Genomic DNA, 15,526 nt, shown 5'->3' with positions numbered 1-15,526 from the left:
GGAAAGGAAACAAAATGATTGCTCAGCAGGAAAAGCTCGGTGCTGCTGTCCCGGCCTGCCTCTCTGCCCATAGCAAGGTCATGGAAATTCAGCATGAGCCCAAGTGGTTCTTCAGCAGCAGACACGAGCAGTCGTGATCCTGGCGTCCACTGGGTTTGTTTGACAGCTGCATGTGCTTCAGCCAACGCTCAGTAAGTGATCTGCCTGGCTCTGCTCTGCAGAGGAAGGCTCGCCCTGCAATTTCCTACTGAATCTTGAGGTCAAGTAAGAATTCCACAGATGTCTTTAAATAGTCAGCTCCAGCAAGCTATCGTGGGTGAGGATACTGGAGTGTGCCTATGTGTGCCTGGCAGGGAGAGGCAGGTAGGCAGGTCTTTGGTTGGTTGCTGCTGGAGGGGGAATTTAGAAGTGACTTCAGCTGCCTCTCAGGGACAATGGTAAGATCTGTTTGCAGTGGTTTGACAGAAAAAACGCATGCACAAATGTGCTAATGGAACTATGATAGCTGATGATAACAGCGGGAATTGGCTTCCCACTTCTATGGGTGGGAAATTGACTTTGAAGTCTGTTAGGAAAATTACCTGTCCTGTGACTAAATTATATGTACCCGCTTTGAACAGCTCTTAGAAGTAAGACCGTAGCTCCATACTAAAGCTGCCTAAACTCAGAACCTGAGAATAAGCTACCCACTGCCCCGGCGGTTTGCTGCTCTTTCCAAAATAGGTTGAGGATGTGCGAGGTTAGAGGGCGGAGGTGTGAGGGGGTGGAATTAGTGTGAGTGGCTGTGGTAAATTAAGGGTTTGACTGATCCCTCCTGATCATGGTCTTTGGTTACTGTTCTTTGCTTCCTGAGACTTTGGGGCTCCATCTTGTCAGCGCCACCCAGGATGTTATCCTTGATCCAGCCCATTGCTTACATTTCTCTTGAGCAGGGATGACAACTTGCTGCACAATGTAGGAACCCATGTGAGTTTCTGTCCCTCTCACCAAACTGTGAGCTCCTTGATGGAAGAAACAGGGCTTCACTCTGTTCTGGTTCCCAACCCAGTGAAGTAAAGAGAGGGTGCTAACAAATATAAGTTAAACTCAATTAAGCTAAGTGTATTAAGAAGTTAGACAAGTCAACATCCTGTGTTGATATTGTTAACTACATCGTGTAGACAACAGCGCCAATGATCTGAAGGTACTATACTTTCTTCACTGCCACCTTTTCATTCTAATTCTTTAATTCTCAATAAATAGTGATGTCTTAGGGGCTCTTAGTTGCTGTGACAGCAATAAGATCCAATGAACTATGCAATTGCTCACCGTGAGGTTGCATTTAACTAACAGCTATATACTTTTACAATTAAAAAACAAAACAAAATTTTTACAGAGTTTTTTGTCCTTACAACTTTTAAACGTCACTAAACTCATTTTTCAAATGTCCACATGCGAAACCAAGTGGCGAATATTACCCTCCTCTAAATGTTAAAAGAATAATTACTTTTTTAATGTGGCTGGTCTATGCCTTACCTCCTCTTTCCTGCGTTTTGGTCATGCCCCCATTTATTAGCTCATCTCTAAGAGGGCAAATCTAGTAAGAATGGAGAAGTGAAGTTAGAGAAGTATGACAGTCATTGGCTGACATCTCTAGAAAAGATCAGGGACATGACTAGATAGCTTGCAAGAGGATTGAGAAAGAAGGGTGAAACCGCACATTAAAATTGGTTTGCATTTATTATCTGAAGCCATCATGCTGTCCCCGTCACTTACCACCAGATGTAAACATGAGCAGCTTGATTATTACTCTACAATCCTTTTAGAGATAAATTTCCTATGATTGTTCCCCCCCAGAACTCAAAGGGAAAGCTCTGCCTGTTTTTGTCACCGCCGGGAGAGCAAGGCTCCAGCTTGCTCTTTGGTCCCAAGTAATGCTTGGTGGAGGCAGGCAGAGGAGCCTGTCTTGCTGTCGCCACTTCGCTGCAGGTTGCCAATTCAATGGTTGAAACCAGATGGTGTCAATGCCTGATGCCATACTTGGCACACAGCACATACTTAGCAAATATTTGACTTTTCAATTCCATTGAATCAGACCTACCGCCCGCTATCTCAAAGTCCAAATCCCAGTGCTTCTCAGGAGACTCAGAGCAATTATTGGTCTTCTGAAAAAGACCTGTTTCAATTTACCTTTACAATGAGAGGAACAAAATATTGTGGGGGTTATTAGGAACATACAGAGTTAATAAATGCAAACATTTGCCTAGGATGGTGTTCCACAGCGATTCACAAATATCATCAACACAAGCCTTGATGCACGCGACCAGAAAGAGAAGAAAGCTCAGACGAGAGAAGTACTCAGTTGACAGAGACTCAGTGCGCAGGCTACTGCTCCTGCCTCCAGTGGCGACATCAGTTGTGTTTCTTGTCTTTCAGGTAGCTGACGAGCATCTCCAGGCCGCCCTCGACCAGCTCTGGCAGAGGCTTGGATAACGGGTTATGGGAAATGTGGAGCCCTTTGTCCATGGGATTCCAAGCAATCCTCACCAGTCGACGCAGCAGGTAGAGTTCATCCGGGAGGGTCTGGATGTCATTGTTGTTCAGGTTCAGCAGCTCCAGGCTGGTGAGGAGGCAGAGTGACCGTGGGAAGGAATGGATGTTGTTGTTCTCGGCAATGAAGATCTGCAGGCTGCCCAGGCACTGCATGCTCTCCGCAATGTTTTCCAGGCGGTTGGAGCCCACGTGCAAGAAATCCAGCTCCTTCAGGGCAAACACACAGATGGGGATGTGAGCAAAGCAGTTGTTGCTGAGGTTCAGCTTCCTCACTCTGGAGAGGTCGGCAAAGCTGGCAGGCAGCTGGCAGAGGCTATTGTGCGACAGGCTGAGGACTTCCAGGTTCCGACAGGCACTCAGCTCGGCTGGGACCTCGGTCAGGCAGTTCATGTTGACGAACAGCACCTTCAGGCCCTTCAGGAGGCTGATTTCTCTGGGCAGGCTCTTCAGGCGGTTCCCACACAAGTTCAAAACCACCAGCCGGGTCAGCCTCCCCACCTCAGGGGGCAGAACCCTGAGCTGGTTGTGAGACAGGTTGAGTTTCTGGACCTCGGACAAGCCCCACAGAAAATCGGGGACGTCTGTCATTCCCTTGGTGACCAGGCTGAAGCTGATGTGGCACATGCCCCGCTTCAGCAGGGACCTCGGGTCTTTCCCTGAGAGCAGCGCGTCGTCCCACACGGAGAATTTCTGCCTCCTCCGCAGGAGCCCCAGCCCCTGGGGGCCCTTGTCCTTGGAGCCGGCATTTGACTGCTTGGCTCCCATTTACCTTCCTTCCCACCCTTTCCCACCTGTCACCCAAAGGTTGGGATCGTGTCCTACCCCAGCTGCTAATTTCCTGGCTGTCACAGGCAGGGATCGCGGGTAGAGGTGAGAACTGGAGGGCGCCCAGGCAGTACAGTGCGGAGGAAGCTCACAGAGGGTCTAGGTCAAGTCTTGCAGGTGTCCAGGACACCGTGACGTGGCCATGAAACAGCCAGGCCCATCCCCGAGGGCGACTTTAGGTGGTTTCTCTCTGGGCAGCCAGGCTGTAATGCTATACTTGTCCCGGAGGCTGAGGAACTGAACTGCTCAAAACCTTCTGAATGCCACCGGCAGCTGTCACTGTCATTCTGCCGAGGCTTATCAGCCTGGTGTGTGCAAACAGGTCACAGAGAGGCTGAATCTAACTCAGCTTTTCTTGGATATCACAGCTGAGCAGGGTGATTAACAAGCCCACCTCCAAAAAGAAGCAAAGAAGAAAAATAAAGCTGGCCACACAAGTGCCAGTCTGTCTGTGTGGTCGCTGGAACTCATCCAGACTTCAGAGTAAACCTGGGCTAAACGCTAGTGGCAGAGCTTTGCTTCTAAAGTTAAGGATCGTCAGACGATATCATATGAACCCATTTCAAACTCTGGTGAGTTGTGTGGTTGTAAAAAAAAAATAGCAGAAGTAGCCTGGACATCTGGAATTCTCCAGGCCAAAGGTTTTACACAGTGCTTGTCAGAGCCGATTCAGTGAGGAGAGAGTAATGGTGGTCTGGACCCTCCACTTTCATGTCAACCAGAGAAGCTCTGGGATCATCTTTTCACAGTGGGCTTCAGAGGTTGGTAGGATGCACTTTAAATGTTTGAACAGCCACTTGAGTGACTGTATTAGCAAGACAAGCATGGGATACCCACAGTCCTCAAAACTACTCTAGAGAGACCTCCAAGGGAATACACCTCTCTCTTTCTGTCTCTCTCTCTCTCTCTCTCTCTCTCTCTCTCTCTCTCTCTCTCTCTCCACCCACTCACCCTTTCTTGAATCAAAAGACAAACAAACAAAAAACAACAAAAAACAACAAGAAAAAACTATACCCTAAGTAAGTAGAGTTAATTGGTGTTATAGGCTGAATTGTGCCCCTCCCCTACCCCCAAAATTTCAAATATTGAAGTCCTACCCCCAGTACCTCAAAATGTGACTCTTTGAAGATAGGTCCACATGAGGACACAGAGAGAAGACCGCCATCTGCAAGCCAAGGTGAGAGGCCTCAGAAGCAACCGATCCTACTGACACCTTCATCTTGGGGCTTGTAGCCTCCAGAATTATAAGAAAATACATTTCTGTTGTTTAAGCTACCCAGTCTGTGGTGCTTTTTTCCAGCAACCCCGAAAAACTGACACAGTTGAGGAGGAGGCAGACACATTGTAAAGGTGAAAAATTATAAAAATAGGAGGTAATTAATGGGAGAAGCGATATGTTAATACAAGGTTAATGACCCAGGCTCTGAGGAAAGGGTTTGTGGTCTGTATGGAGAGCTAGGTTGGCTGGGAAGCATGTGGCTTTTGCTGGCAGTAGCCCAGGTGCACAGCCCAGCACAGCAGTTGTATGTCCTAGAGAGATATGCTGGTCCTATGACCATGGGTCTCAGAGCTGTAATCACCAAGCCAGGAGCTTGAGCTGGGCCCTGACTGGTCGCCACCTGGGGAATCTGTGGGCCCATCCATAGATTGGCCAGCATCTATGGCCAATCAGGTATAAAAATTCAAGGCCTCTTCTCACTCTACTTGGAATTTGAAAGAGATCTGACCCCTTTTGATTGAGTAAGACCCTGGGATTCTTGCACAAAGTTGAAGACTTTGAATTTTTTTAAATGGGACACTTGAGTGTTCTAGCTATTAATCGGAGGGGTGGAGTAATGTGGCTAAATTTGTACCCTAAATGTTTGCAGCAAACCATGCCTTATATTTGCAAATTTCATATGGCAGTAGGGTTATGTTGTTTCAAAATAAGCTAGCTGTGCTACTTCTTTCCCTCTTTTTCTTCCACGAGCATGAGAAATTGTGTTAGAGTTCCTGAAATGTGGGAAACAGCAGGAGCTGGGATTGTTTGAGCAAGAATCAACAGCTTTCTTCTTTGTGGCAATTCTCTTTCTTCGTAACACTTTTTTTTTTTCAATAAAAACTTTTTGAGCATTTATTAATAGCTAACATTTATTAAATGTTTACTATATGTAAAGCACTGCCCTAGTCCTTACGTGCAGGATTGAGGTATTAAAATTTTCTCCGTTTTACAGATGAAGAAACGAAGACAGAGGTCAAGTCACTTGCGCAAGTTTAAGTATCGTCAGTAACAGAACCAGAATTCAAACCCAGTTAGTTCAGGTCCGCAGCCTAGGCTGGAACCATTGAAGACTCTGGACTTGGCCCTGTAGAAAGATGGAACAACTATGGCTACGTTATGTTTTGTTTTTGTTTTCTCTTTCTTTTCAAGTTGCTAAGGGGTGGGCTGGAGAGAACATACTAGAGAAATAACTACATAACTACATGCATGGAAATAACTACATAATTAGTACTTAACCCTAATTACTCTACACCACCACAGCTAGGAAAAGCAAAAGTTGAAATATCATTCCAAAAGACTTTGACGTACTGGATTTAATCCCCTCCAAAAATAGTTCAGTTCTCTATCGAGGTTCTCATATGTCAAATGGATGAGCTGTGTGAATAGCTGACTTTGTTTCTGCTAAGTTTTTGAAATGTATTTACTGCCCACTTAGTTAACCATGGTTATGCAGCCAGAGCATGGGTCACCTTGAGGGTGTTCGAGGTCTCTCAGGCCCTGCTGTTGTCTATGAAACAGGCCTTTTGGGGGATGATTTCCCAGAGCCCCTCCCCACTCTGCAAGTTGGATTCTCACTACACACGAGACCACTGTAGGGAAGTGAAAGTCACATTTCACCTCTTTTCTGGTGAAAACATGCAAAATCCAAGGCAGCTTTTATTTCGCTTACATTAAAAATGTAACGGGGAATGCTATTGGCTTTAGGATTCACGATGAAGACCACACATCTGAACTTTTGCCGAAAGAAACTTTTCAAAGCTCGCTGAGTAGATTTCAGTTTGGAATAAGTCTCAGAAGGACGCATTGTTGGACAAGGTTTTGAAATTCCAGGGCATGGTAAGTAATGTGGCTGTCTTTAAAACCTAAGGAAGTTGTATGATAATTGAAATGTATTTAGTATGCTCTGTGTATTTGCTACGTTTTTGTATATTCCAATTGATGATTGTTCTAACATATAAAAATCGACATTTATTATTTCTTTAATCCCAAATAAAATAAAACTGAAATGATGAGAGTAGGTTATGAAAATAGTAGGTTATGAAAACATCCAAAGCTACTCCTGAATTCTCTCTAATGGAATATCTATTGAAATTTTTTAAAATTCTCACTATGGCTTTTTCAGCTTATGTCTACACATCATGGCTGTTAATTTTGAAAGAAAGAAATATGTATGTTTAAATAGTTTGTTAAAATAACCATTCTCCTGATTTAAATTTTTAAAAATAGAAAATACAGAAATGTATGAAGAGAGACAATCCAATTAACATTTTACATATAAATCTAGATCTTTTTTCTATGCACATCTACTTCAATACATTTTATTTTACAAAAAAAAAAAAAGTGTATATTTTAATCTGTTTTAGCCCAGGTTCCTCAAAAGCAGAGATTGAGGCAGAAGCTATGGATCTAATGTTTTATTGAGGAGTACGAGCCATGCAAACAAAAGGGGGCGTCTGGGAAGGCAGACAAGAAGGGAGAACAAATAAGAACTGCACATTCTGTGCTGGCCACCTCTTTGCATCAAGCACAGCTTGTTGCTAGGTTTCACCGACATCTGCAGAGAGGCTGTATTAAACCACTGTGTCTCAGAACAACGCATGATTAAGCATCTGTAAAATGCATGTAATGACGAAATTCAGAGTATACAACAAAATTCCCTAATTTATGGGTACTGATGGTATATGACCCATAGTACACTGATGACACATGGTAAAACCTCAATAATTAATAGCTGTTACATAAATGCTAGCTATTATACTTTTATATATATACTCTCGGCCTCTCCCCACCCCCCACACACGTCGCTGGACTCGTTTACTGAACATTCTCCATTCCTTTGATTTTATTGTGTCCTTATTCATGAACGTTACACTCTCTTCAAGGCCAATCAATGCTATAACCATGAAGCATCTTGCATTTATCTTTCACTCACCTTATATTTACAGAGTATTTACTCAGTGTCAAGAGCTGTTTCAGATGCTGTTATATAGTCTATCTTATTTTCATAAGAATTGTGAGGTCGAGATTTTTAACCTCATGTTAAATATAATGAAGCTGACTGTCAGTGGTATTAACTGACACTCCAATTACAAAATTGATTAGTATCAACGTTATCAACACCTTGTCTTCTGATCTAAATCCCGCTCTCTTCCAACCATGTGTATACACAGCCTTTCTCTGCACAGTTTTTTCTTCTTCTTAGTAAACTGCCCTGTTATTACTCTGATTAGAACACGCCCCAGCCTTCCAGCTCCCAGCCACCACAGTGAGAGGTAGCAACAGCCTGGCAGTCAATGTCATAAGTTCAGGTTGCTGTGGCTGACCACCTTGGGTTTCAATCCTGCTGAAAGGCTGTGTGACCCTGGACAATTTACTTAGCTTGTCTGTATTTTCATTTCTTCGCATGTAAAATGAAAATAACCACTTGGTAGCTGTGGAAATTGAGTGACTTAATACACATTAAATGCAGAGAACATCTTTCCACAATGACTAGAACAGTCCCCATTCAGGTAGCCTCTGAATGGATGCCTGACAGGACTCAGCGAAGACAGCCAATCCCACCCCAGGCCTCCAGTGTGAGGATCTTCATCAGCACAGGGCAAGCCTGGCCCTTTCCAATCATGGAAACTTCCTCTTAGCCAATAAGCTCTTCCCAGGGGAAAATATGCTTTCCTAGAAAGCAAGAAATTCAGGGGCAGGTTGTCAGGCAAATCCAAATAGAACTGCTTTCTTCTGTAAGTCAAGAAATCCTTTCTCCTCAGGTTTGTTTGCTGTCTCACTTTGTTCATTCATCTTACATTTGCTGTTGGCTCAATTAGATTTCAAGCTCCTTGTCTCCCCCAGTGCCCTAGAGTAATTCTGAGGACACAGTAGGTGCTCAATAAATGCTCACCAAAATGAATAAGCATTTGGGCCCCAATGGAAGTTTGATGTGAGAAAAGAACAATACAGAAGGCACTTGGCTGTCCTGTTTGTTTAAAATTGCTTCTCTATCACTGTATTTTGACATTTCTCTGCTTAATGCAGCCCTCCAGAGGACTTGACCCACGTTTGTGCATGGGCTGATCACAGAATCCCCTGATTTAACCTGCATCGCGACAGCTCATTGGACAGAACTTTGTCAGATAAGCCTAGTCTATTTCATCTTTCAGAGGAGGCCTCAGGCACCTTCTCAGGGAAGGTCCTGGTCAGGCTCTCCTGCAGGCTACATGGAATTGAGCAGGTGAGGCTCAGCCCCCGCTGCATCCTGGTCTGCGAATGGGATAATTATGCTGCCTCCTCATAGACCTGTTGTGAGGATCAAATAGAGTGAGGAAAGTAAAGTAGCACAGCTAAAGGGCCCCCTGCTGCCATTCTAGAGCTCACTCTAATCTATCCTCGGTACTGTGACCAGAATATTCTGAAAGTCTTTTCCTACCAACCCACCACTTAAGCTGTCCTTCTTGCAGGCCATGGTCACACACTTGCCTGTTTCACATTCTCATGTCCCTCCATTTACCCTGTAACACACACACACACACACACACACACACACATTTGACCTTCTAGCAGCTCTGAGGTAGCAGCTGATCACCCTACATACTCCTTGCATTTTTAGGATGCTGTCCCCATGTTCGTGCTGGTTCTTTGCTTCACATGCTCGCACCACTCATGCTTCACACAAGGCACAACGTTACCTCCTTGACCATGGGAGCCCTCCCTGACCGCCCCATCTTACTCCAGGGCCGCCTGGGCAGCATTCCTCACTTCCTGGAACATCCTGGATTTTCCTTTGTTACACACAGTACTCACCCACCTCTCCAAAAACAGAAATGTTGCCCCTAGGGACACTTAGCAATGTCTGGGGATACATTTGGTTGTCAAGCTTAGGGGTGGGGCGGTGCTGCCGACGTCTGGTGGGCAGAGGCCAGGGAGGCTGCTGACATCCTGCCGCCCACGGGACAGTCCTACAGCAGTTATGGGCCTCAAACCTCAGTAGTACTGAGATTAAGAAACCCTTCTAAATGGGCTCATCAGCTTTGTGCCAGTCTCCCCCATTAGACTCTGTACATTGGTTAGGTTCGAGCTAAATTTTATTCCTCATTGTTTGTTCCCCTGGAGCCTACAATAGTAGCCAAAGCAGAGTCCTAATCAGTGAACCTTGGCTCCTCCCCCACTCCATCCTCTTATTTATTCATCTATCCATGCTATTTTGAGAGAGTCACTGCCTTTCTACTTCGATGTGACCCATGTAACCAGAAACATAAATACAACCTTCCGTGTTTATCCACTCGTATCAAACTTCTATTTATACAGAGTTACGCTGCTGACATTATTCATTCAGGAAAAGAAAACCCACAACAAGGTCATTTCACTCTTTGGGATACTACTATCAATAGTTCCAGCCTGTCACAGAAATCAAACGCTGGGGCAACTCTAAGAAAACACTGAATCCACTTTTGCTCGCCAGTGGCATTTCATTAAAATCAGAACAAATTAAAATCGAGCTTTTCAAAAGGTTGCCTCCAGAAGGAGATGCGTGTTGTTATTCCACACCTTTTTCTCTCGGGAAATCCCTCCGTTGGGCTAACCTCGAGCTCCAGGCTTCAGTCTTTCCTGCCTCTTCTGTTTGTTCTCACGGAGCTGAGTACCCAGCAAAGGCTTTTGTAGTCCTGCTCATTGGGGCCTGATCATCAAAGTGTACTTCGTGCTGAACAGCAGTGGAGGAAAGAGGAACTAAAAAGGTGCTTTGATGAAAAGTCAGAGAGTAATCAAACACCAAATCAGCCTTCTGCTCGTTAAGTTTATATAAGAAAGCAAGCTTGTGAATTTGAGTGGTGAACTTCTATCCAATATTCTTAGGCCAAAGTAACAGAGCTTCAATAGATATCAAATCTCCTCTTAAGAAGTTTCACGTCATTGTGACATTCTAGGATAATCAATTTTAAAATGCATAAAATTACAGCAAATAAAAACTAAGTTCCGTCAAGTGAACAAAACAATCCCTACTTGAGATACAGTCCCTCCAATAGGAAGTTTAAAATATGCGTAGCGTATACGTACCATGTGTCTGATAAATAAGATAGAATCTTATTTAAGAACTCCTCCAAGGACTTACCACTATTTTGATTTCATATTTGGCATGAACTATGTTAGCAGAAAGAAATCCCCTCCTTGTCAACGTGACAAGGTAGAAAAGAGCCAAGGCCCTAGCGTCTGAGTGATTCCACATCCAGTTTCAAATCCTCAGTTACCAGTCAATGCCTAGCTCTGTCACTCTCTTGCTGTGTGACCTGGGGCCGATGACTTAGCCTCACTAAACCTCAGTTTCCTCCTCTGAGAGATGAGGATAATAATAATTTGGGATTGCTTTGAGGATTAAATGAGATGAAGCAGTAAACTGCTTAGCTTGGGGACCGGCATATAGTGAAGTAATTGGTCAGTAGTAGTGATGACAAGTGATAGTACTATTACTGTTCTACCAGTTTTGTGACTTGCTGAGCTTGTTCTGGGGATTAGAAATAGACCGTGTGACAATGTCCCAGAGATGGAGCTCCATTAACTGACAGTTGTCATCATCATGATTGGCATCATTGTCTTGGTGGTTACTTGACTTTTAAGTGGTCACCCTCTAGCTGAAAGGAAGCAAATCAAGCTGCCTCTATACTTAAAAACACATACATAAATTATTGCAATCATATAAAAATTATACATGGACATGGGCAAGAATTGAAAGAAAGCAGGGAAGAATAGAAACTGACTTGGGAGGTGTCAAGTATATGGATGAAGTTTTTTCTTTGATTTCTGCTAATGTTATAATTATACATAATAATAGTAATGCTTTAAAATTTTTTTATTATATGAAAATATAATGAATCCCCATACACCTATCAGCCACCTTCAACAATTAATAATGCTTCTTTTTAATCATGAAGGGAAATTCAAGTCAGCACTGTTGCTGTAATAGCTTTCATAAAGGAATGAGGCAATAAAATTGCACAGGAACAAGTAGGAGTATGAAGAGTGTGGAATAGAAAATAAAAGTGTCTGGCTCAACTAAAAACTTCACTCCGGCTGGCTCAAAGCAATCAGGAGCAAGTCCAGATGTATTTATTTAACAAGCATTCATGAAGCACTTGCTCTGTACCAGGCCAGTTGCAAGGTTCTAGGAAAGCAAAGAAAAGAAAGCCACTGGAAAAGCAGCAAAAAGATGACCAATTCCTTGTCCTTACCGAATTGCTACTCTAAATCTATCAAAGTATTTCAGTACGTGGTTACAAGTCCAGTAATAGAAAAAGCTCTGTGAGGGACGGAGACCGTGTATTATAGAACAGGGTAGGCAGGAGCTTGGTTTGGCTGCGTGGAAGCTGGGGTCCAGCGTGGGAGCTGGGGTCCAGCGTGGAAAGAATTAGCAGAAGCAGGAGGTGCGCTGCACCTGGTGGAACTTCAAGGACTTAAGAAAGACCTTGGGGCGAGGTGGGGTGCAAATGGGTGACAGAAGCTGCCACAGATGGAACAGAGGAGGGAGAGAGGTTGAATATCACAGAAAATAAATGAAAAGGGCACTCCTTTAGAGTCGCTTTTCTCATGATAAATCTTCTTTACACAGTTGACTTGAGTTAATGACTGGTCTTCCTTTAATAGTGACTTGGCTTGATGTGAGTTCGAAGAGGATTTTGTTGATCAGATCATACTCTTAGAAAAAATACATGTCTTTGGTTACAGGTCCCCAAAGATTTAAGGACTACGCATTTAGGCCTTTGCAAGTTTTAATTATTTAATATTGTAATGGATTTTAAATATCTTTTAAAGTAAGTCAAAAGAATAGAAAGAATTCTTAAGTACTAAAAAGGCTTAACATTTTTGCAGTTATATACTATGCCTAAGTAAGTAAACTTTATTTCCACATTTACACATGTCCTAGGGTTGCATATTCTCATCTCTTGGGCTTGTCCCCTTGCAAGGTTTACTCTGGCATTCAGGCCTCTTTCTCAAGTGCACCAGACTGCGTCCTACACCTGGGCCTGTGTTCCCCTGCTTGGAGCTCACATCTTTGCAAATCTCTGTGCACTGCCTGCAGCCCCAGCTAAGTTCCTGAGGGTGAGGCTTGCCTGGGGGACTGAGAATTGAGAAAATGGCGACCACCCAGTTTGGAGGCTGGGACGCATAGAATAGGTTGCCCAACTTCCTGTGTGGTTACCCTAACGAGGTGGTAAGTCCAACAGGGAGCTCAGGACCAACCAAGGGGTGGAGAAGGAGAACATTTTTAATTTGATTGAGTTTCAAACAAAAATTACTGCAAAATCTCTGACTTTAATTGCATTTACACGGATGGTTTTGTGTAAGTTTTCAGTTTCCAAGAAGCTATGAGATCTTGAGATAGACTTTAGTTTAGTTGTGAGAAAACAAGACATTTATTTTCTGCACAGCTCAGTTTGGTTGAAAATCATGCATACTCTATCTATAGAGCTTTTTTAAAAAAATTCAAAAACAAAATTAACGAAAACGTTATGGGAAAGAAAGCAAAACATGTTTTTTTTTTGTTTGAAAGGGAAAGAAAATCAACCTTTGCCGTGGTTCATGGCTCTATAAAGATTTGTATATTTGGATTCAATTTGTTCTGCAGTTCAGTAAATTGGAGCAGTTTGTTTTGTCTTTTGGTTCAGTTCACATCCCTGTAAATATATTTGCCCTTTGAGAAGCAAATATGCTCCAAAAGACTAAATTTGGGCCAGTACCGTATGCCCCTTAAAATTTTCTCTGTCAGTTTGTAAGCGAATGAAATACCCAGGTGCAGAGTCAAATGTTTCAGAAGCTACTGGCTCCATGTCCATGGACTTGTGGTCTTAGAAGACCCCAATCTCCCTTCTCACCCTGAGAAACTCCTAGGCAGAGGTGGATTTACTATGAAACTGGTGCAGCTTTTCCTTCAGGGCCCCTCTCTTGCTCAGATGTTCCCAAGGCATCAGGTGAGACCCTAGTGATATGTTCATGTTGTGGCATTATAATAAATAAAATGTATAAAAGTGAGGCATTTTAGCTACAGTCCACATGACTTCTCCTTTATCACACTTCTTGGTTCAGGTAGTGTTGTGTGGGGTGGCCTGCAGGGTCTCAGCTCCCGCTCCCCACATAAGAACGCAGGACATGGTGAGGCCAAACAGGAACACCCATGGAGCCATGGGTAGGGGAGTCATACCACTATAGTCTCACTGGAGGCTGGATTCACAGGATGTGTGACCTGCTGTCCGCTTTGTTGCCAACCAACCAACTCTCTCTCCTCGACTTCCCTCAATTCTCCTCACCCCCCAACATAGCCGCGGCAGTTATATTAGTGGCCAACAGCTCAAGGGTTACAGCTGACGGCCAACGAGCCACAGCTGACGGCCAACTACTACCTGAGCCAGCACCTTTCTATGTGAGGCCGAGAGCCTGGAAACTGCTCTCTGGGGCTCTGTCCCCACACTCCACCCCTACAGGGTGCTGCCTCACAATCTACGCGACAAGCATCTTCCGCTAGGGTCCCTGTGCCATATTAGCCTATTGACACCTACGGGCGAAAAGAAACAGTCTTAGGAACCAACAATGGCAAGTCCCTTCCATCTGGGAGGATACACGCTAACTTTTTGTTCTGCGAAAGGAGGGTCGCTGCCACTGGCACCTTTTCCGGTTTGTGGTACAAGACCTTTATGGCAGTGCTTGGGGTCCCTTGCATAGTTTCAACATGTAACAGAACAGGGGACTCCATAATAGGCCATAGTGAGAGCACATAGTTTCCCCGCAAAATCATCTCGGTATCAGGACCTCCGTATACTACAGTCACTTGCGGTGGCCACTCAGCCACCACCCCTGGCGTCACTTGCAAATCATGAGTCAAACCGGCCCCCCATGGGGCTATCAGGCCCAACCACCAACAGTGGGGGCTTTTGACCTGCGAGGGCCAAGTCCATCGCTGCCGTTCCCCTGCTTTCAAGCATGTGGGTGCTGGCAGCAAAATGTTTCCATTTCTGCCGTAGCCTGGCTTTAACAGAGTCTCACTGGTGGTAAGTTGTAATTGAATGGGAGCAGCCGTTCGATGTAGCAGAGCTTCTACTGGTGCGGGCCCTCCCTTCCGTGGTCTCTCATTCAGGACTCTCAGGACATCCCATAGACGCGAGGCCCAGTCACGAATCGTGGGAGGGTGTTTTGACACCCGGAGACCTTGCTTCAAAAGGCCGCTGTAGCGTTCAATCATGCCAGCTGCTTGTGGGTTATACGGAGCATGAAACAACCATTGCACGTCCATCCTGGCAGCCCAGCGCTGCACCTCTTGCCCCGTAAAATGGGTACCCCTGTCACTTTCAATGATTTGGGGGTGCCCATAGAGGGCGCACAGCCATGTAAGAGCGACCACTGTATGCCACTGATCCGCAGCCCGACACAGCCAAGCAAACATCAACCACGTAGCAATGTCCACTGCTGTAAATGCGTATATCGCATTGCGGGCAGGGGTCCAATGTAATCTACTTGCCAGCAAGTGAGGGCACCCTCCCTCGCGTAAGCTGCTGTGTCTCCCAGGGGAGCTTCCGTCTTTGGGGGCTGTCCTGGGCACAGACGGCACAGTCATAGCAGACATCTGCTATCTCCTGCCATTTCAAAGGCAGACCCCAGCGTCTGCTCACCTGCCACATGGTTCGGCTTCTAGCGTGCTGCAATTTCCTACGCAGCCAATGGGCCACCTCAGTGGCAGGGGCCCGTTCTAACCATTGGACCCATGTTAGGGCATCTGCTTCATCATTACCTGGGGGACATTAAGGGGGAGTGACCTGTGACATGCATTAGGGTCACCTCCATTCCCTGCCCTAGGTCCCAGAGGTCCTGCCACATGGCTTGACCCCACAGTGGATGGTGTCCTACCAACCAGTTTTGGTGTTTCCATGTAGAGAGCTA

At 44.9% G+C, this 15,526-nt stretch overlaps 1 protein-coding gene across 1 annotated transcript; it reads right to left on the bottom strand.

The window, feature by feature from the left end:
• Window positions 1-1,708: 1,708 nt before the first annotated feature.
• Window positions 1,709-4,625, bottom strand: LRRC30 (leucine rich repeat containing 30). Its single transcript, XM_081077966.1, has one exon. The coding sequence runs from the start codon at window positions 3,295-3,297 to the stop codon at window positions 2,392-2,394; it is 906 nt and encodes a 301-aa protein (XP_080934092.1). The 5' UTR covers window positions 3,298-4,625; the 3' UTR covers window positions 1,709-2,391.
• Between the last annotated feature and the right edge of the window lie 10,901 nt (window positions 4,626-15,526).

This window comes from Rhinolophus hipposideros (genome assembly GCF_964194185.1).
Source record: "Rhinolophus hipposideros genome assembly, chromosome: 17".
Lineage (NCBI taxonomy): Eukaryota > Metazoa > Chordata > Mammalia > Chiroptera > Rhinolophidae > Rhinolophus > Rhinolophus hipposideros.
This window is presented reverse-complemented; position numbering and strand designations above follow the sequence as displayed.

Excerpts from the sequence above, each read along its gene's own strand:
- LRRC30 (XM_081077966.1), bottom strand. The coding sequence starts at position 3,297 with ATGGGAGCCAAGCAGTCAAATGCCGGCTCCAAGGACAAGGGCCCCCAG.